This window comes from Alosa pseudoharengus, unplaced genomic scaffold, assembly GCF_046254945.1.
Source record: "Alosa pseudoharengus isolate Yale_2024_CS ecotype anadromous, Long Island Sound unplaced genomic scaffold, YU_APseudo_1.1 YU_APseudo_1.1_scf_13, whole genome shotgun sequence".
NCBI lineage: Eukaryota > Metazoa > Chordata > Actinopteri > Clupeiformes > Clupeidae > Alosa > Alosa pseudoharengus.
Genome location: NW_027468598.1, coordinates 4994162 through 5015386, shown reverse-complemented (window position 1 = coordinate 5015386; position 21225 = coordinate 4994162). Strand labels below are relative to the sequence as shown.

Here is a 21225-nt window from a genome sequence, read left to right as displayed (position 1 = left end):
AGGAACTCAAAGCATGCAAACTCAATATCTTCTGACTCGAGCCAAAGGTAAAAAGCGAACAGGAGGACACAAATGAAACCTCGTCTCATGCCCCTTGTTGATGTTCATGAGGTTACAACTAATGTAGAATATAGCCAACCTAAATGCCATGTAAAAATGTGTTAATAAAATGTTTAATAGGATACAACCTGGAAAAAACAATACAACGTATTCTTACTCCAGCCAGTCGTCTATGTGAAGAGGAGCCGTGGGTCAATACCACACTGCCTGCTTCTAGTGTTTCCTGACCAGGAAGCATGCGCAGTTACGTCCTGCTCTCCGACTTAAAAACAGCTGGGTTCGTAGGATTCTAACGAGAGAGCAACGTGGGACTGCTAAATGAAGGGGGGCACAGTGCGGATTTAGACGTACGGATTAAGGCTCATCTAATGGCTTCACTGCTATGCGAAATAAGAAAATGAAAGAGGATTTATGGCATACATCAAGAGAGCCTGAGAGAGATCGGCGAGAGAGAAAGAGAGATAGCGCGCTAGCTTGGCAGGGATGCAATAAGAGCACAGTGGAAACAGACGAATAGATACGACTGTATACGCTACTGTTTAGTCTGCATCCACAATACTTGTCACCTCTTCTTCTTTACACTGCCGTGGAATGTTCCCGTGAAGGTAAGGATAGCCTACACGCAGTGCTATTAAGCAGTGAACATAGCCCACCCTTTAATTACAGTCGTCTTCAAAGTAACCTCAGGGATAATCTGTTTCAGTTCAACTTTAGATTAAGGGTTTCGTGCAGAACTGGTAAAACGTTATTTTATTGAAAAATAATCTGAGGAAAAATGTCACATCATAGCTAAGGCAGCATTCAGATGTCTTGATAGCAAGGTATTCTATTGAAATTGCAAGATATTCCACCGCTGGCTGTAACTTAGCTCTTCACTTTCTTTTCCATTTGGATTAGTCTATTGGAAATGTAGCATTACAGGGAATGTATGGGCTAAAACTGGCTGAAAATGGCATGGTCTGTTTACAATCGCATTAGAGAGGAGGGGGGTATTATATTAAGGAATTTATTAAATTCTAATACAGTTCCCAAATGTGTCAAATATGGTGGTTTATGGATTAGTAATGGGAGTCATCACTGCCTCAGATGATAATTGTCGAAAATGCTTTTCCAAGAGGGTAGTTTCTACTTCTACTATCGAATTGAACTGCTGGTTGAGACCAAATTGATCAGTTTGCTTTACATTTGATTGTTTTTTTTTATTGCACCCTTTGTTTGTGTTCCATCTATTCCCCTTGTATATCCCACATTTTTGGTCTTTTCTGGTGTGATGGTAGGCCTATGTCCTATAGCCTACTTTATTCAGTCATTTTCTGACACATAGGCTGTTAGTATGTTGTCCGTAGCTGTGTAGTATTAGGAAGGTTACAGGGGAGTCGGGAACAGAACCAGAGCAGCAGTTCTTCAGGTTGTTTTTTAACAAACATCCTATAGCCAATAGATTCTGTATGGTACCATTGCCAGTAGAATAGTTGTGAAATCAAACATCTCTGTAGCATTCAAGTAGTAACAGTTTGAAATTAAATATGCCTGTTTTCACAGTAATTTGTAGAATTTAAAAATGGGAAAATCGATCCAGTAGCTGTATGTGTGATGCTGTCTTCGCAGTAATCACTGTGTACTGTCTTTTGAGTCACTTGTTGATGATAACTCAACATCTAGCACACTGGGTCAACGCTGCAGAGAGCAATGGGGATGACGCTGGCCAGCTTTAGCACTCCGTTTAGAATGAGTGGATCTCACTGCAGGTCAAAGGCTTTCGAAAACAGACCCCCTCAGCTCCACTGTTCCTCAGATGAGATAAGGCTGTAGCAGAAGGGGGCATTAACAAGTCAGTGTTGATTAATGTTACGGAAGCGGAGGAGTGTGCTTGTCCGTGGGTTGTTTTGACACCTTGTTGCTAATGGCGCCACAAATATTTGGGATGAAATATTTATTTGCAACAATCAGTTCACACTGACTCGGTTCAGTCAGTGTGTTATTACGTGAATCCACAGTTTTTGACTGAAATCTTAGCCTTGCACTTTGTTTGCCTTGGAGACATTATCAAATGAATAATTAACAAAAAAGAGGCTGAGTTATGTTGTTTCTTCATTTATACTGTATGTTTGATTCCCCTCTTGCATTTTATAACTAATTCAACACAAAACATGGTTGTTAAGTATACTACAGTTCCTATTACTGTGGTGCCTAGAACACAAACGTGTGTGTGCGCACACACACACACACACACACACACACTCTCTCTCTCTCGCTCCCTCTCTCACTCACTCACTCACTCTCTCTCTCTCTCTCTCTCTCTCTCACACATACACACACACACACACATTAAGTGTGTGGAAAGGTGAACTTGTGAAAATCTTTACAATGTTAATTAAGATACAAATGCCCAAATAATCAAAATATTATAGTTTTTCTAATTGTGTTCATTTCAATTAAAATCTTTGGATGGTGCATTGCACCCACATCAATAAATATTTTCTGAACATTACATTAACACCGAACATGCCACCAATTTGCAGGTTTATATACTGCTTACCCCATTCTATAATATATTATTACATAATATGATTATGTGCCTCACACTTAACACTGCATCACATAAAAGAGATTACTAGTGTGTCTCAGTTAATAGTTTCTTGAAATACTACAGTAGAAATATGCACAAGAAAATGTTGACAGATTGTAATCTTTGATTGAATGAGTTAGTATTTTTATTGTTGTATGTAAATTATTTACATTTGAATAAAATCAATGAAAAGGCTTTAGGGCTGTTAAAGTAAGATTATAGTTATTTAGAAAACTTTTGGTGAAACTCCCTCAACATGCAGACAGATATTGATATGATTGATGGTCTACAATTATCACTTCCATTGCAAACCATTATCGATGATTAAGAAATGTTCCACTGAAAGTGTTGTGCGAGTGAGGAGTGTGTTCAGGGGAGAGTGTGTTCAGTCCTTAAGGCTTCTGAATGAACAAAGTAGGAACCCCACAGTATTTCCTGATGGCAAAAATGGTGGATTTCCATAGTGTCTCTGAGTGAGACAGGAGGCAGTTTAATCCAGTGGACATCATTTAACATGACTTGTCAGAGGACAAATCAATGGAGAAGGGTTATGCTTCTACTCTGATGTAAGCCACTGGCTAGTCTGCCTAAAGGGAGGGAAGCCTGGCAGCATTCTCTTTTGAAATATCACTGCCAGTGCCAGTGTTGAACTCAGTCAGTTGATGCCATGGAAACCAGTAGAAATGTCACCTACAAGTGCAAATAACACACAGAAAATAATAATAATAAGTGCATTGTGCATTGAAGTGCATGAAGTTAGCTTGATTTGGATTATACATATTTTTCTGAAGAATTAGGTAGCCGTTCCAATAGCAATGTAATGACCTTGAGCTTTCCCTTCTCCATTCTTTGTGAGAATACAAGGACACCCTACCCTACTATTATAGCTTTTGCATGCCAATGTTGACAGAATTACAGAACCTCAGTCACACTCAAGACTGGTCACTATTTCTCACTCCTCTAGACTCCTCTATAGTTTACCTCATAAACCTAACATGCAAGTTTGCTCCCACAGAAAATTCCACCAAATATAGTCCTTATATTTTGGAAAGAAGCTAAATTTACTTTCTAGAATACCTCTTGGAACAGGCAGCTTGTTTACTCTTATGAAGCACAGCATTAATAGTTGTGCACAACAGCTCTGCACAAATAAAACAATTATTCATCTTACAAAATGTTTTGGGTTCTTCCTTGGCCCATGCTATATCTTTTCACAAAATGTAATGAAAATTGTGCACATGTTGTTTTATGCAGTCTAGTTCACAAACAAACAAACAAATTGACACGGGTGAAAACATAACCTCCTTGGTGGAGGATCTGTTATAGATTTATTTAGCAGGGGTGCTCTACTGAGTCCCATTGTAGTTTATATGTATCTCCTACATCATTGTAATCTCCACCATGTGTCAAGTCCAGGGCTTTTAAAATCATTGTGATGAGATGTTCTGCCTCCTCACCCATTTCCTCTTTTAAGTTGGAAAGTTGTCCCAACACTTTTTTTCCATACAGTGTGTATTTACTATAGCAGTTTGCAAGGAAATCTATAATTGCCTAGGTTTTCTCAACAGACACACACACACACACACACACACACACAAAATTACTCAAATGTCAGCGGTACAGCTTGGTGATATCCTCTCCTCCTTTTTTATCCTTCCTCTCTTTCTGATGCACACTTACATTTTATTTTAGTGGTCAATAGTATCCACAGACTGCAATCATTTTGCTAGACCTTTATTGAACATTTTGTAGTTATAGTGGCTTTGTTTATGGTGTTACTGTAAATCTGCAAATGTAAATGTGCCTTAAAGCAACACAGAGCTTAAATTACCATGGACTGTCCATTTCCCCCAACAAAAATTTAATGTAGCACTTAGCCTGACCCCCTTTTCCATTTCTGTGCAGTGGTAAGCATTGACTTTGGAAAGTGACTACTGCTTGTCACGCATGAAGTATCCTTAACAGTAGAATGCTTTCCTGCATTAGAACGTGGATAAATGTTTGCCCTCGGGGCATGTCACAGTTTAAATGGCTTACTGTACTCTTCAGTTAAGTAGAGTATAATTAAGATAAACTGGGTCTATTGTGAGAAGAACGTCTGTCTTTCCTTACAAATTGATCCATATCTGATTATTATTTTAGATGTGCACCTCACATTGAAAGGGAGGTAGGGCATCATCTAAATCAGGTGGAAGTTGACAAGGAAACCTAATGGCACATTCATACTGTGAATGTAGCACAAGCTTTTGTTTCTCACTCCTGGCACAGCTGAGAGGCAGAGTGAATCTCCAGTACAGAAGACAGACTCAGCATCTCACCCTGAAACAAGACTGTGAATATCGTGCAAATGTGTCTGTGTTCATCAGTAACCAGTTAGTTACTATAATACAAATAAAACATGGACGTTCAGTACCATCATCAACTATTTTTTTTTCAGAGTCAAAAGCATTCAAGATATCCAAGGAATGATGGATTGATATCTCTTGACCTTACAAAATGTGAAAACTGAATCATTGCGACTTTGAAAGAGAGTGAACTCTGAAAATACATCATCATATTACTTTGCTCAGAGATAGAATGCCTGTCAGACCAATTCACCAACCCACTCTACAAAACATTTTGAAATTGCATGCAAAAAAAATCACTAAACAAGATCTAAGGCAGTGGTTCTCAACCTTTTTTCAGTGATGTACCCCCTGTGAAATATTCTTTCAGCCAAGTACCCCCTAACCAGCGCAAAGCATTTTTAGTTGAGAAAAAAAGACTTAAAACAGAGCGTTGTGACGTCAGTGCCTAATTTAAACTTTGGAACCACGACTCCATCCATAAACTTCAACCACGACTCCATCGTTTGAGTTTTGACAGTGATTGACAGGTGATGGCGGGTGGCATGTGACACAGGTTGGGTCGAACCATCCTGGTATGGGGGGGGACTCTGGGTTTTTAGGATAATGAAATTGAATAGCCAACTGAAATATAAAATTAATTTTATGAACTTATATTTTCCTGACATATTTATTAAATAATGGTTTTTAAAGTATTTTTGCATGGATTCTACTTAATCGATGTATATTTTAACCCTAAGCTGTTTTTAGGGCATTTTCACTACCTTTATTCATAAGGATTTATTCTGCTCATTGTAAGTGCCACACACACATATTATATATTGTTTTTTTCCCCCAGCAGAATCTAGGCTATCCAGATCTGCCATCATTTCATGTATTAGTACTAGCATTGATTTTATTTTGATTTTTAAAGAATTAAAATATAAAAAGTGTATTATAAAAACTTATATTTTGATATGTATCTCACCCAGGGCCTGAAGTTAACTTTTTTGGCCACCAGCCACTGTGGCAGGTGAATTTTGAAATCCACCTGCCACAGTGGTTTTTTACCAGCCAAAATGATTTTGTGCCCAAAATAAAGGTGAACGACTCAGAAAATGCATAAGAATGGTTCTTGAACTTGTACAGAATACACATTACAGTACTCAAGTAAAAGTAAAAAAGTACTTTGTTAATAAATTACTCAAGTAGGCCTAACAAGTTACTTTTTTGTAGGCCTACATTTTTATATTTTTGATGGATCTTTAAAGGGATACAAAAGTATCCTTTATGCCTATTTGCTTTTCTCCTCCTCTGTAGGCTAATCATATAGTCAAACATATTTTAAAAGCCCAATTCAAATATATTTTATTTAATATACTTTGTCATAGCCAGAATAAGCATTACGTGGCTATGGATTGAAAAGCAGTCTTCCAATACATTGCAGCTGATTCTTCTGCTTTGCATTGCTAGAAGTCTGGTTATAACTTAACCATACAGACAATGTAACCTAAAAACAATGGCTATATTATGGGTAGACCTATATTTAGGCTATAATAGCCCAGGCATATCCACTCGGGCAGAGCGACAGAGCAGGCTATCTGTTTTCTCAGCCGACCGTCTCATGTCATGTCCTGCAACATTGAGGCTACATAAATGAATGCTAGGCTTTTTCTAACTTGTATGCTCGATTTCCAGTGCATTTGCTTTGCTTGTAAATTAAGTTTTAGGCCTACTTTCCTTGTCCAATGTGCTTGTTGAACGATGCTGGCCATAAATTAATATATGTGGAAGTTTCCGTGTCATGTCATACCTCTAGTCTCGTTGGCACTCTGGCAGCCTCACCAGAAGATGCAGCAACTGGCAGGACGTCATTGCGTTAACTGAGTTGTTAGCTATATAGAACATCTACTTCTGTGTAGTAGGCTACATAGGCCAGCCATTACTTTTATAATCGGGGGGAAACGTAGCAATGCTTTCTGAAGCCCTGTTTCTTTTCTCCCACGTCGCTGTGTACCGGGGAGAGGTGCTCTTTTCTCCCTTTCTCCAATAATAAACTTGTTTTCGTAACGAAAGGCAATTGAAAATGTAGCGGAGTAAAGAGTACATTTCCTACGGCAATCCCGACAGTGCATCTCCTTGCTCAGTGTTGTGTTGTCTTATTGGCTACCCGCCAACGTGGCAGGTAGATTGACAGTTTCACCCGCCAATCACAAAAGTTACCCGCATTTGGCGTGTGGGCGGGTGCCAATTTCATGCCCTGATCTCACCACAGCAAGCTTATAGCTCTACATGCATTTCGTGTGTAGGGCAGACTGTCCTGAATCTGGCAATATCATTGCCACGTGGAGGAATTATCTGTGGCTGAGCAATTATGTGGTGTGTGCCTTACAGAAATAAATGCCATTTTTTTTATTTAGTGATTTAATGACCTTTCTGCGCTCCATATCTGTGACACGAACTGATCTGACCTGACTTGACCTGAGTTTACGTGTTATATAGCCTGTGTGTCCCTATGGTGTCTGCACTCATGATTCTTTATGAACAAAGTAAAGGCAAAAAAGGCAAAAAAATTGGGATGCAATATGAGCCTTGAATTGGATGCCATGCAGGAATTTGATAGGATCTCAAAACCGGATTATGAACATTCTTTGCCATAGAGAAACACACAATAGCGTTGGATTATAAACATGCTTTGCTACAAAAACAGACAAAAGCTTGAGGTAAGTCGAGCTATATGAAGTTATTATTTTGCTGTTACTTCGTCTGTTTTATAACCCAGAAGGATGTACTTGGTATCAAATGATAGCTCCGTGTCTCCTCTTTCATCTGACATACGTGGCATATCTATCCGATCACAGGTCCGCGTAATTCAAATGAGAGTAATGGGTGTGCAGCATTGGTTTTTCTACATGACGTTATTATTTTGTAGTCACTTCATCTGATTTCATAAGCCAGAAGGATCGACATACTTGCTATAAATGGATAGCCATGTGTCTCCTCTTTCATCTGATATACTTGCCATATCTATGTGTTCACGGGTTCGCGAGTAATGGGTAATGGGTGCGCAGGTGAACGCAGAGAAGTAAAGACTAAATATGGTGCAACTTGATTTAATTTCATGATTTTTATTTTCATACTTTAACTTACAGACAAGTGCGTTGTCTCGTTGGAAAGCCCAACTTCTGCTCTGTCACGCAATAAAGGTTTCATCTCGCTGCGACGAACAGTTGTGGAGCAATATAACAGAGAAGAAAGGGTGTGTTTTTTGACGCACTTTGCGCGTACCCCCATTTGAGAACCACTGATCTAAGCCTACACAAATACTGTATGTTGATAGCTACTAAATAAATGTAGATTAAAAACTGTAAAAATTAAGGAAGGAATAGGTTGAGGAGAGTGAAGACTTGCTCCAGGCACAAGAGAGGGAATAAGCTAGTGGGGTGCATGCGCTGGAGCATGCATGCTGATGGGGAGCCAGCTCCTCACAGAAAAAGATGTGTTGATAGCTTGCAGTGAGAATATCAGTGAAATCAACCGCATACACCAGAACCAGACATAGGTCGTAGGTTTTGGTTTATAAATTAAGTCTACAAGACTCTTTTGGTCTGACTCAGATACCATAACACTGATATATTATGTAATAACAGTAATAATAATAATAATAACTGTAATAACACTTGAGAATGCTGTTCCTTTGATCTTTACATTTGTCTGCATCTTCAATTGCACAATTTGCATGTTTTACTTTTTCTTATCAGCAAGAACTGTATGTTAGTAAATGGGGTAAATATTGCTGAGAGACTGGAGATTGTACCTTCGATTTCACAAGTGTGGGCTCTCTTCAGAAGCAAGGACAGCTGGTGAAAGACACAATTCTCCTCCTTTATCTATTCATTACGTGTTTTTCTTGACCGAGAGGATGCGCTGTTGAAAAGGAGCCCATGCTGGGCAAAGCCCTGACACATCCTCACCTTCACAAGAGTGCTGCTGGAGCACAAATCCTTGTCTTCACTCATCTTTCACCATGATTAACATTCAGGATTTTTAACATGACATTTTTGTTATTCTTACAGCTAGTAAATTAAGCCATAGTGTGTGTGTTTTTTTTTTACAAGTGCTTGTTTTGTTTGAGTGGTTATTTGCCCTCTGCCACTGTTGCTATCATTGCTCTTCATCTAGTGTGGTTACCCAAGGTGAGGGTTTTTGTTTCACTGTTATATCACTGTTGATTTATTCAGTCACGCTAGTGGAGCAGCTTACACGTGTGTCCTCCACTGAAAAGCGTGTACGATGCTCTCCATCAATCACGGGTGAAGCTTCCAATCTGATTGACATTCTCAGCAGATGCTCAGCGGTTTGGTAGTTGCCCATGGTTTTGACAAGAATGTTCATACATGCTCAGTCTTTTGTGTGCTGTTCTGGGCCTTCCGCCAAATGCTTGTGTGAGGAGTGTGGAGAGTGAGAAAGGGGTTTTCACTGGGGGAAAGTGCCATGCCTACGGGGGCAGCGCCATTAGCAGGAGCCACAGCAGTAAAGAATGTGTCCCATGGAGATATTCCTTCTAGCACTGGCAAAAGAAACTGTTTGTTTTCATCGTGAGAAGTTAAATGTTGCTGTACTCTGTTATCTAACCACAACTAACAGTATTCTTGAGGTAGAGGATGTGTATCATTTGCAGGCTTTAAAGGTGTACCAAATTGAGTTCATATTCGTATTCAAGGGGCCAGGCAGGCAGTTAGCACTTAAAAAGGAAAATCAGTAGCCCTCTATGGTCTGATCCTGTTCCTCTGGTGAGGGCTCCTAAGCCCACAGTGTTTTTCAGATGATAAAAAGAGAGAAATGTGGGGCAGGCAAACATGCTTCATCTGAGCGTAACGCCGCTTGATTGGCAGCAGGAGACGTCCCGCCCACCTCCCTCCCAGGTTTAATTAGGCTCTTTACAGGGTTTGTTTTTTTGACTCTTTTCCAGGCCTCACATCAGAATTCTCATCAGAGCCAAACTAATGATGGATCTTTTTCTTTTTTTCCTCCTTAGCACAATTTGAAATTGAAACAAGCTGAGTTGCACCTAGTGTAAGCTTACCCAATTAGCAAGAAAAAAGGACAAACTAGACATTTCTGTTTCAGTCCTGATGTGCACGATGCTTTTGTGCTGTCATCGCCATATGGTCTGTGCTGACAGCCACGCTGAGGTTTATTGGAAATGATGGCGCTGATATTGGGGAACTGCGTCAGGCATTTAGAAGGTGATTTATGGCGGGAGATGTTATCAGGCTATGCTTTATGGTTTGATGTGAAATCAGGACAGGCATTTCTGTGCGTTGTAATGCTTGATGATGCAAGCCTGTGTGATCTTAACCCTGTGTGGGAAGATAAGGGAGGGGTAGCTGCCATAAATAAGAACCTTTCTGTTCCTTGCTTCGCTCTCACTCCAGAGATGAGCAGCTGAGGCAATAGCTCACAAAGGCACCATCTCTCTCTCGCTCTCTCTCTTGCTCACTCACTCACTCTCTAACACACACACACACATTCACACACACACACACACACACACACATTCACACACACACATTCACACACACATTCACACACACACACACACACATTCCTTGTTCCTCTCACTTTGGATCTCACTGACTCTTCGGCTCTTCAAATCCCTCTCACTCTTTCTCTCACTGACCCATTCTCTTATTCAACCTCTACCTTTGTTCATGTTTCCTCCTTTTGCTCTCTCTCTCTCTACACACACACACACACACACACACACACACACACACACTAATGGAGACATACAGCAAAAAAGGAGACCCTTCATATTTCTCTCTTGTACTTGTGCTTTTTTTGTTTTATCACCATAGATAAAGTGGATTAAAAAGAAGGATTAGCCTTGACTTGAATCACACTTTTATGGCTCTGCTCTCTGCAGGTTCACTTAGGGCTCCCTCTGTCTGGAACCCTAGGAGACAGGCAGTGGAGATTGTGCAGACAACAAAGGGATAGCTGATGAGCTGCCTGGCCTTGGATCCCCTCACTGGTCAAGACGTCTGAGGACCGGCACTGCAGGGTGCCATAGAGTGGTGGACTGCCCATCTCTCAAGCTGTAATCACAGTGGACAAGGCATCTAAAACACAATGGTCCTGCTGTTCATTTTATTTTAGTGACACTGGTTTGGGAAAGAACTGCTGAAAGACAGCCAGAACGTGATGCAGCAAATCATATCCTCCATCTCTCCGTTCCCCGTTTTGGTTGTTAGGGAGACATTTACCTCCAGTTGTTAAGGAAACTGAGCAGAGAGGGGTGTTGGTCATGGCGAAGCCATTCTACCGCCTACAGCGCTTCTTGCGACGGACTCAGCTGCTCTTCCTGTTCCTGGGCGTGGCCTACATAATGGCCGGCAGCGTGCTGCTGCTGCAGCGGGCAGCCCTGGTGGTCTCCCAGCGGGGGCTGTCCCTCACCTCCAGCTTCCTGCCCCTGCCCTCTCTGCCAGCCCCACCGCGGGCGCTGAGTGGCACGCCAGTGGTGCGAGTAGGCCCAGTGGGCGCCAGACTGCCAGGGAGTCCAGGCCGCTATCGGGCAAGCCAGTCAGATGACCGAGCAGGCCCTCAGTGGCTGCTGTCCAGGAACCAGGAGATCCGACAGCTGCGGCGCCGGTGGTTCCACAGCCTCATGTCGGAACAGGATATGACCAGAGCAGACCCGGTGACAGCCAGGAGGAAGGCTCCACACAAAGGTGCTGTAAGAACTGTTTAATCCACTTTAATATCCCGACAGCAATGTATACATTGATCTTGAAAATGTGTTGTTTTGGGTGTGGCCACCATTTAGTCATGGGGAATGGGGACATCACCACAGGTTGCCTGCAAACTGTTGATAAAGACATTTCCAGGTTTTTATGGATAGAATTGGCATTATTATACCATTTAAATATCAGAAAACACTGTCAGATTTTGTTTGCTGAATTGATTTAAAGGCAATATATAAAGGTTGAGGCTAAACAATTTACATAATTTCATTTACTTATCACACTCTTGCCCAAATGGCCAGCAACAGGATGATGTTTCATTGAAAAAAAATGTTGTTAAAACATGTGTTTTGTAAAATGGCATAAGATACTGTCATGTGGTTAGTAGGGGGCAGTTAATAGGTGATGGAAATAATCTTTCCCTCCATATTGTATATTAAAAGAAAAAATCACTGTTTGCCACCCCTCACTCCTCTCTCTGCTCCACTTTGCCACAGCAGGTGAAAACAGTAATTTTCTGTGTATTAGCCGCATTGTGTAGAAACTGCAGGACAGTGTTCTATACAAGTTAAAAAAAAGGTAAAACATATTAATACCATATTAATTGCCCCCGTGTATTAACCTCATAGCTGAAGAAATGTTGCAAAATCAAAGTATAAACCTCGGCTAATAGTTGGGAATTTACGCTACTCCATTTTGTTTGTTTGTCTCTAATTTGAAACAGGTACATACATTGGCTGCTTCCTAGATGATGCCAAGGACCGGGCCTTGAAAGGGACCGTTTTTTATGATTTCCGCAGAATGACCACAAGCTTGTGCCAGGACACCTGCTCTGAGAGGTGAGGCTTCCTGTGACTGCTTCTGCTGTCTGCCTTCCACACTCCTCACGCTGTGGCCGTGAACCGAGATGGCCGCCGTAGGCAGATGGGCTTCAGTTTCAATAGACATCTAGTCCATTGTTGACTTAAATCAGAGAATAATGAGACGGAGCCGGTTAGGATGGGGGAGAGAATGTGGTGTGTGTTTGCAGTGTAATGCTGAGTGCCAGCTGGCAAGATCCAAGGTTGGGGACTTGGGGATTTGCCAAATCACCACAGCCAAGTCTTCTTTCTTTAAAAGCAGATGTGTGGCTCTCTGACTAACTGTGACTACTGTTTGTGTGTCTGTGTGTTTGTTTGTGTGTGTGTGTGATACACCTGTTCAGGCTATCTGTGCTAATTGACCACCGTTTGAAAAAGGAGGTTAAACAACTACCCCTTTAATTAACCCCTGATGCTCGGTCTTTTATTAATTAGTGTGTCATTCTCTAAAACAGTTACCACCATGAAAACTCACCCTACCGGTAGGCATCAGATGGTATGGATCCAGTTAAAACTATAGCCATCTCTTTAAGGCAATGAAATAGTTTTTCTCTTAAATGATCAACATGCAGAAGCATGAGCTGATATTTATTCTAATCTCTGTCTGGAAAATAAACATCTGAAAAGAGGAATGCGACCCAGACAGCAGGGCTAGTCATTCAGCATCAGTCATATCTACAAAGCCACCCTGGTTTCTGCCAGTTCCAAGGTCCTGGCTTTCACAAATGTGCTCTGCTGCCAAATCACTCAGAATCATGATAGCGAGTTTTTCTGCTTTGGATGCTTGGTAGTGAGGGGCTGAGGGAGTTCAGTGTAATGACCCCCCCCCCCCCCCCTTCCGTGAATGCAATGCAGGCGACATCATAGATTTGCATGAAGGAAGGGAAAATGGCCTTACTTGCATGGTTGCCATGGAAACATTCAGATACTACATCTTTATCCTTCTGAAGATCTGGGGCTGTGAGGCTGTTAATGGAGTGAGAGAACAACACATGTGTTTTGATGAACAACAAAAGCAGGAACACAAAATCTTATTCCACTCTACAGCAATGACATCGAAGTAACAGATGAGTATATATTGACTTCCTCAAAAGGTCTGACATAAAAAAGAAATACAGGTGATGTCAGCCAACCTAGTCATTCTGTGGTCTTTATTGGGGGCACTGTCCTGAACACTAAAATCCTACTCCAGCACTGAGAGGGATATGGGCACGGAGGGGTGGAACGGTGTGTGTGTGTGTGTGTGTGTGTGTGTGTGTGTTGTCACATGGACAGAGAGGGAAGTGTGTGCACCAGAGCGGTGGCTCGGTTCAGTCCAGTTGGGTTCACATGAGGAAGCCCAGATCAGGCGCCCAGGAGAGAGTGGTAACGTTCGGATGCTCACTTTCACTCCGCGCTGTTGGAACACCTGGCTGGAATGTGGCCCGTGCGTCATCACCATGGCCGCCGCTTCTGAGGCTGCAGCTGTGTCCATGCAGCCGCTCACCAGGCTGGCCGCCGCGGAACATAAAACTGTCTCTTTCACTCACCGCGCAGGTGTCCGAGTCCACCCCTCCCCCTCTCTCTTTTTTCCTCTCTTTCACTGTCACCAGCCCTCCAGGTGGCTTGGCTGGAAGGACACTCTGCTCATTCATTTGATGGCTCAACTGCCATGCCAGCACTGCTAGCCTAGCGTGGCCTGTCATCCAGACAGATATGCGTTTCCCCCTTGAGCTCGCCACATGGTGACCTCTGTGGGTGTGAGTTCAGCCCCAGGCAAAGAAAGGCAGTTGGTGGTGAGGGAGAGCAGGGTCAGATACAGAGAGAAGAGGGGCTGACCTCTAGCTGACCTCCAGCCCAGCTAGGCCAGAGTGAGGCTCCCATCACACACACCTACAGTAACAGCACTGCCACTGAACAGATGGCCTTGGATGATGTACAGGACTCTGGCAATGCCTATGTACTTGTGTTACTCTTGGTGTGTTATTTTGTTGGTGTTTTATATTTGATAGCTTATAGCTGACATTCATTCAACATTCCATAATTGACAATAATAATATAATAATAATAATAATAATAATAATAAAAATGAAATAGTAATGAGATTCATGTTGTGTTGTGTCAAATGAGGATCTTCTTAAGAGCAATGTTTAAGAGTGCCACATTTCTCAACTAGTGGATACCAGTTTGCCGGACTGGAGTATGGCTCGGAGTGTTACTGTGGCAACCGCATCGCAGGCCCACGCATGAGGGAGGAGGAGTGCAACCTGGACTGCAAGGGCGAGAAGGGCTCCATCTGCGGGGGTGTGGCCCGTCTGTCTATCTACAAGGTGGAGGAACTACTTCCTGGTCAGAGGAGATGTGAGTATTAAGATGATGATGAGAGTTGGTTTTAAAGCTGCCATGGATAGCTGATCCTTTTGTAGCTCTATGACACACACTGTAGGAATATACAAACAAACCCAGACCCATTCACTCACATTCACACATAAATACAAACAAAAACACATGTGCTCCTTCACCTTCAGGTCGTCTCAGAACCTGTCTGCTATCTGCATCCTCCATATGCCCCCCCCCCCCCCCGCTCCCACACAGGTCCTCTGGGCCCCTGGAGGCCACCCTCCAGCCTTTGCTGGTTTGACACTCACCAATCGACACACACCTTCTCTTATATCACCTGCTCACACACACTTGTCCAGGCATCAGCTTAGCAAACACCTGTCCTGAGGTCAGTGGTGCACTCACTCCTCTCATTGCCACCGCTGTGTTTCCTGGCTGAAGCCCCTTATGCTACGCTGAGATACCACCACAGCAGGGCTTCTGCCAGAGCAAAGCGCAGCACAATTTGTCATGATGCCTTGACTAGAGTGGAGTTGTTCCATATGTGTGTCCGCCTTTCTTTGTCAGTGGATAGAGGGAGAATGCAAGAGCTTTGTTTTGGTCCACTGGAGTCAACAGGGCATAGCGCATTGTTTTTGGAGCAGCAAACAAAGGGTTTCTTGCTTTAATGACGGCTGTTGTGAAGTGGGGGGTGAGGGAGGAGCAAGGAGCATGATGAGTGAGCGACGGAGAGAGTGTGTGTGTGTGTGTGTGTGTGTGTGTGTGTGTGTGTGTGTGTGTGTGTGTGTGTGTGTGTGTGTGTGTGTGTGTGTGTGTGTGTGTGTGTGTGTGTGTGTGTGTGTGTGCGCGCGTATGTGCGTGTAAGAGAATGAAGTGCTAACACAAACAGGCTTGATGTGGCTGTAATTACGCCTAATCACACAGACTCATGCACAGCAGAGCTGAGAGAGGCATCAGTCAATGAGTCGATTCGCATACACAACATACCCACACACACACACACACACACACACACACACACACACAGACACATAGACACAGACAGACACGCACACACACACACACACGTACATGCACACTCCAGGATTTGCCTCTCCACTGCTTTTGTGAAACAATGGATGGATGTAGGGAGGGAGGTTGTTTATGGTCATTCATACTGTTGTCTACAACATGACTGAAGTGGCTTATGAAGGGTTGAAGGGTGAATTTTGGAGGTCTGATATTATAGCTAATATGTGGGAGTGGTGCTACTTTGATAAAGAAATAAATAGGTAAATATAATATTCTCATCACCCAATTTCCTTGCAATTTGATAAAGGCATTTGCTTCCAAATATACCAGGCTTGTTTGGGTGGAAACTGCATATGAATAATGTATAATGAAATGTGAGTGAACTACGCTTTCCTTTGAGCATTTCAAATCCCACATGCTGTCACTAAGATGTCTCTGTCTCTCTCTCTCTCTCTCTCCCTCTCTTTCTCTCCTTTGCTCTCTCTATCTCTCTTTTTTCTCCTTGTTCCTCTCTCTCTCCCTGTCACTTACTTTCTCCATGGCTCTTTCTCCGTGGCTCTTTCTTGCCCCCCTTCCTCCTGTGTTTCCAGACAGGAACGTGCGCTACCGTGGCTGCTTCAGAACTCCTGAGAACATGACGGCCGCCGCGTTTGTGCGTGCCGTGAAGCGCAACGTCACCTCTCAGGCCTGCATCGAGGTCTGCATGGACCAGGTCAGCCGTTCTGCCTCCTCTCACTCACCACTGTCCCTCACACTTCTTAGCCCCCCTGTCCTTCATCAAACCTCACCCCCCCTCCCCCAACCAATCAGCCTTTCTGCCCCACACATCTAGCCCACCTCAGACCGCTCCATTCCACTCATCCAAAGCTGCACTCATGCAAGGGGATCTTCATTGATTGTCAGGAGCTCCTTTGTGCCAATGGCTTGCTATGCAGACTCCCGATGAAGCTTTTCTTACTGCGCCTGAAAACAATCTGGCTGTTTAAACTTTAATGTGTCCCTAAAGAGAATCAATTGATTCCATAATCAATCCTCTTCGCTACTTTGCTTGTGGTGATTGCTGCTTCGCAGCCGGTGCTGGCATTCTCCCAACGCCCCTCAACCACCCCACAACCGTCTGAGATTGCAGCTGCGCTGTTTTCTTTAATGGGGTCTATCTCAATTGCCACGAAGCATGGTGCAGAAACAAGCAAGTCACGCACCTCTTCTCAAAATGCTTTCAGATAATGAGATCCAAAAATAAATTATTGACATGGGAATGCATTGCCACTGGGCCACATCATCATGTGTTGATCGGTGTATTGATTTCCATATCTTTTGGGAAATTTGCTAAGGAAATCTGCCAGTATTAGCTTTTGCAAAGAAAGTTTTTGTTCAGGCTGATTTGGTGAATTTTCTCCAAGACTGCTGTTACTGCTGCTAATTGGAATGGTGATGGACATTTAAATTTGGGGGCACAGACACTAACTGTGATTAAAAACTGATGATAATGGACATGAACATTAGGTTTAATCAGATAGTGGTAGGATTTAGTGCAATACCTACCTGTGATTGTTTAATAACCTAACAATCACTGAACTGTGAATTACATCAGTATACAGTTCACTTTGGTTGTGCTTGGTCATTTAAAATGTGGCATGAAATTATCTGTGATTGTCTCTCCTTGTGTTCTGATCAGGAGTATCCACTTGCCATCCTACACAAGCTCCAGTGCTTCTGTGGTTATGCGACTCCTGTCTTCAGCCTCCATGAGCCCGTGGGGGAGGAGCTCTGTGCCCAGGCTAACACCACTATCCCCACGGCGGCAACCAATCATCTGCATTGCCAGGTCTACCAAACGCCTGTGCAGGGTAAGGTCAACAGTGTGTATAGATTAGCGATAATAAGTCATCTATATGTAAATGATGTCCAAATGAAATGTTAACGCGCCTTTCCCTCTGAGTCTGCTGCGCTGCATATTATGTGGGAAGAGCATACTGCAGATGAAAATGTTTAGCTTGAAATGGAGAACTTTAGTATTTCCCTCTCTTTTCGCGAGACCACTGCTATGTTAATATCGTTAGTGTTTTAAACTAAAGAAAATCCACCACTACCCTCAGATGATAAAAGTAAAAACATGGGAAGACTGTTTTTTTAAAATTGGCTCAAAGTTCTTAGATTCTCTTACTGACATTGCTACATATCTTTATTGATATAAAGGGACTGACAGGGACTGGTGTTGGGATGATGTACCTGTGACTGACATCAGCACAGTCTGAGTTGAAACATCCACTTCTCCCCTTCCACCAGACTCCAGGTGCACTGAGAGGAAGTTCCTGCCAGAGAAGTCCAGCTCACTAGTTGCATTGTCCAGCTTCCCTGGTGCGGGCAACACCTGGGTGCGGCACCTGATCGAGCTGGCCACCGGCTACTACACTGGGAGCTACTATTTTGACGGCACTCTTTACAACCGAGGTAATTCTTTAACTGCCTTAAAGCCAAGAGCCACTTTAGTGGAGGCAGCAAATCAATCACTTGAATTGGCTCCATTCATTATCTTGCCCTGAGAAGAAGACAGAGCTTTTTTGGGGTTGGCTAGCTAGGTAGAAAGTGATAAATGTAGAACGAATTGTCATTGTAACTATTGTAAAATGCTACAAAGCTGGCTTTAGACATTCAAAAGTAAACTGTTCTGTTTTGTGTGTGTGTGTGTGTGTGTGTGTGTGTGTGTGTGTGTGTGTGTGTGTGTGTGTGTGTGTGTGTGTGTGTGTGTGTTTGATGATGTTTCCGGCGGTTTGGAGGTTTCAAGGGCGAGAAGGACTACTGGAAGAGTGGACGCACCATCTGTGTGAAGACCCATGAGAGCGGCAAGCGGGATATCGAAATGTACGACTCCTCCATCCTGCTGATCCGAAACCCGTACCGCTCCCTCATGGCCGAGTTCAACCGCAAGTGTGCCGGACACCTGGGCTACGCGTCAGACCAGCACTGGAAGAGCAAAGGTAGAAAGCCCACAGACACCTCCTCTCGTCAGCGCCTTACTGTCAATCTCTGCCACGCTCAATTGATTTTATGAAATTGTCCTTGTGGCTGTCACATGAAGATCATGTCTTTCACGAGGCCTGTTCTGGGTGACTAATAAATAATCTGGTGGGGCTGGAAGTGTCTACCATAATACAGGGTGATAATCTCCCAGTGCGCCGGTCTGCATTAATGTTTACCGTCACATACTGTAATCGTAAAAGCGGAGCTTTTTTCCAGGCGGCGCTAACATTCTGATAGAATATCTCTGTTTTATGTGCTCTTTTGGGAATCGCTCCCTGACTTTGTCCGTGCATCACAGTAATTGGTGTCTAATAATAGAATGTCTGCAGAACTGAGTGTGTGAGTAGTGAGTAATGTGTAGATAATTATACTTGTTATGAGAGATGTGAGTGTGATTCCTGTGTCTGTCCTCTCCTCTCCTCCAGAGTGGCCAGAGTTTGTGGGCAGCTATGCGTCCTGGTGGGCGTCCCACGTGCTGGACTGGCTGCGGTACGGGCGCCATGTCCTCGTGGTCCACTACGAGGAGCTCCAGGACTCACTGGTGCCCCAGCTGCGCGTCATCGCCAACTTCCTCAACGCCAGCGTCACCGAGGAGCGGCTGCTGTGCGCCGAGAGCAACAAAGACGGCCACTTCAAGCGCTCGGGCGCCCGCCGGCCCACCTTTGACCCCTTCACGCCAGACATGCGGCAGCTGATTGACGGCTACATCGGCGCCGTGGACCAGGCGCTGAGGGAGAGCAACCAGACAGGCCTGCCGCCGGACTACCTGCCCAGGTGATCAGAGGAAACGTCCACAAGTCTGATCAGCGTCCACAGAGGACAAAACTGGCCTTTCCCGAACCCTTTCTTCTTCACCATTACGACCAAGAGGAATCTGATCCCCTCTGTCTGTATCAGATGAGCAGTGTACTGCTTCACTCATTGCATATTGTGGCCGGGCCCTCCTGTAATGCAGCACTTGGAGGGTTTTCCCATCACTGCCGCTTCAGTTTATTTGTGTGCCACATGTTTTGGATGAGGGCAGGGCTAGGACTCTGGAGGAGGGCCGTGTGCCACTGCCTGACACTTAGGATGGTGCTTTAAGATTTACGACAGATTAAACCGAGCAAACTGACTTTGATGAAATCACAGATAGCGTTTTTTTTTGTCATTGTTTGAGACAGAGCAGAAAATTCATTTGAAAGCCTTCTTCCCAATCGCCTCAACCATAAAATCAGAGGCTTCATCTTTTGTATTGTTCTTATACATAAACCAACACAGTACAATGAAAATCCTGCCACAACTTGCTACATTAGTGCTGCGTGGTTGCCACTGATTCCGACGCACAGGCATCACACCACCGTGAGTGCACTGGGCCCATCAGGGCTGTAGAGCCGCCTTCACACTGACTGACTGTCCCTGGGAATGGGAGGCTGGAGGAGGCTGGGCTGGACGCTGCAGCAGTCCTCTCCCACCATGCTGGTGACGCCCTGATGGAGGAGGACAGAGAGGGAGGGAGGGAGCGGGACGGAGGGGCAGGGGAAGGGGCCGAAACATGATGAGGGAGAGGGATCTCCTGCAGCGTAATCTCATACAATAACCCTCTCTGGGCCCATGCTGCGAGCAGACAGAGAGGAAATGATGGCAGAGGAAGGAGAAGGACAAAGAGGCAGAGTAGAGTCGCCACCATGACCATGGGAAGCAGCCCAGAGGAAGAGGAGATAACAGCCGCCAGACCTGGCCAGCTAGACATGCTTCCCACACACACACACACACACACACACACACACACACACACTCCCAGTGTACCCAGTGGTGTGCCGCTGCCTCCCCCCCCCCCCCCCCCTCCTGCAGTCTCTAATCTCTCCTGAGCTGATTATTGTGCTGCACAGAGGCCCAGATGTGACTGGCTTTGACAGCGCCGCTGCCACATTCCCCTCTGTTCTGCTCCTCTCTTCTCTGGTGGCGCACACATGAGTGTCTCTGCACCGCGTATGGTTTAGTCATGTATTTATTGAAATAGTTTGAATGGACGCCAGGATCTGGGGTTATCACAGTGGACTGCGCATCAGAACACTGATTCTTCAGTGTTATCCTTTGGTATGTCCAATAGTCAACAGATTGTACGCTACAAGCTTCATTCCCATGGAAACAAAATCCATTCATCCAATCCATTCTCCAAACCACTGAATTAGTATTTGTTGGCCCTGGTGAAGAAGCAGCCATGTAACAGTATTTAGTCACAGGACAGATGATAATGGCTGTCTGCAGAGACGCTTGAGGAGGAGGAAGGCTGCACTCTTCTGTGGGAGTTGAATGGGCGGTAATGGGGT

The 21225-nt window shown here is 44.1% G+C and overlaps 1 protein-coding gene across 1 annotated transcript; it reads left to right on the top strand.

Annotated features, from left to right (window-relative positions):
* The first annotated feature begins 336 nt into the window (after window positions 1-336).
* On the top strand, window positions 337-20390 carry wscd1a (WSC domain containing 1a). Its single transcript, XM_076281453.1, has 9 exons — window positions 337-665; window positions 10883-11687; window positions 12424-12538; window positions 14715-14899; window positions 16480-16601; window positions 17568-17739; window positions 18179-18343; window positions 18670-18870; window positions 19339-20390. The coding sequence occupies exons 2-9, from the start codon at window positions 11264-11266 to the stop codon at window positions 19689-19691; spliced, it is 1737 nt and encodes a 578-aa protein (XP_076137568.1). The 5' UTR covers window positions 337-665; window positions 10883-11263; the 3' UTR covers window positions 19692-20390.
* Window positions 20391-21225: the final 835 nt, after the last annotated feature.

Excerpts from the sequence above, each read along its gene's own strand:
- wscd1a (XM_076281453.1), top strand. The coding sequence starts at position 11,264 with ATGGCGAAGCCATTCTACCGCCTACAGCGCTTCTTGCGACGGACTCAG. Across the intron at positions 11,688-12,423 it reads GAGGAAGGCTCCACACAAAG|GTACATACATTGGCTGCTTC; the intron begins GTGCTGTAAGAA and ends AATTTGAAACAG. Across the intron at positions 12,539-14,714 it reads CAGGACACCTGCTCTGAGAG|TGGATACCAGTTTGCCGGAC; the intron begins GTGAGGCTTCCT and ends TTTCTCAACTAG.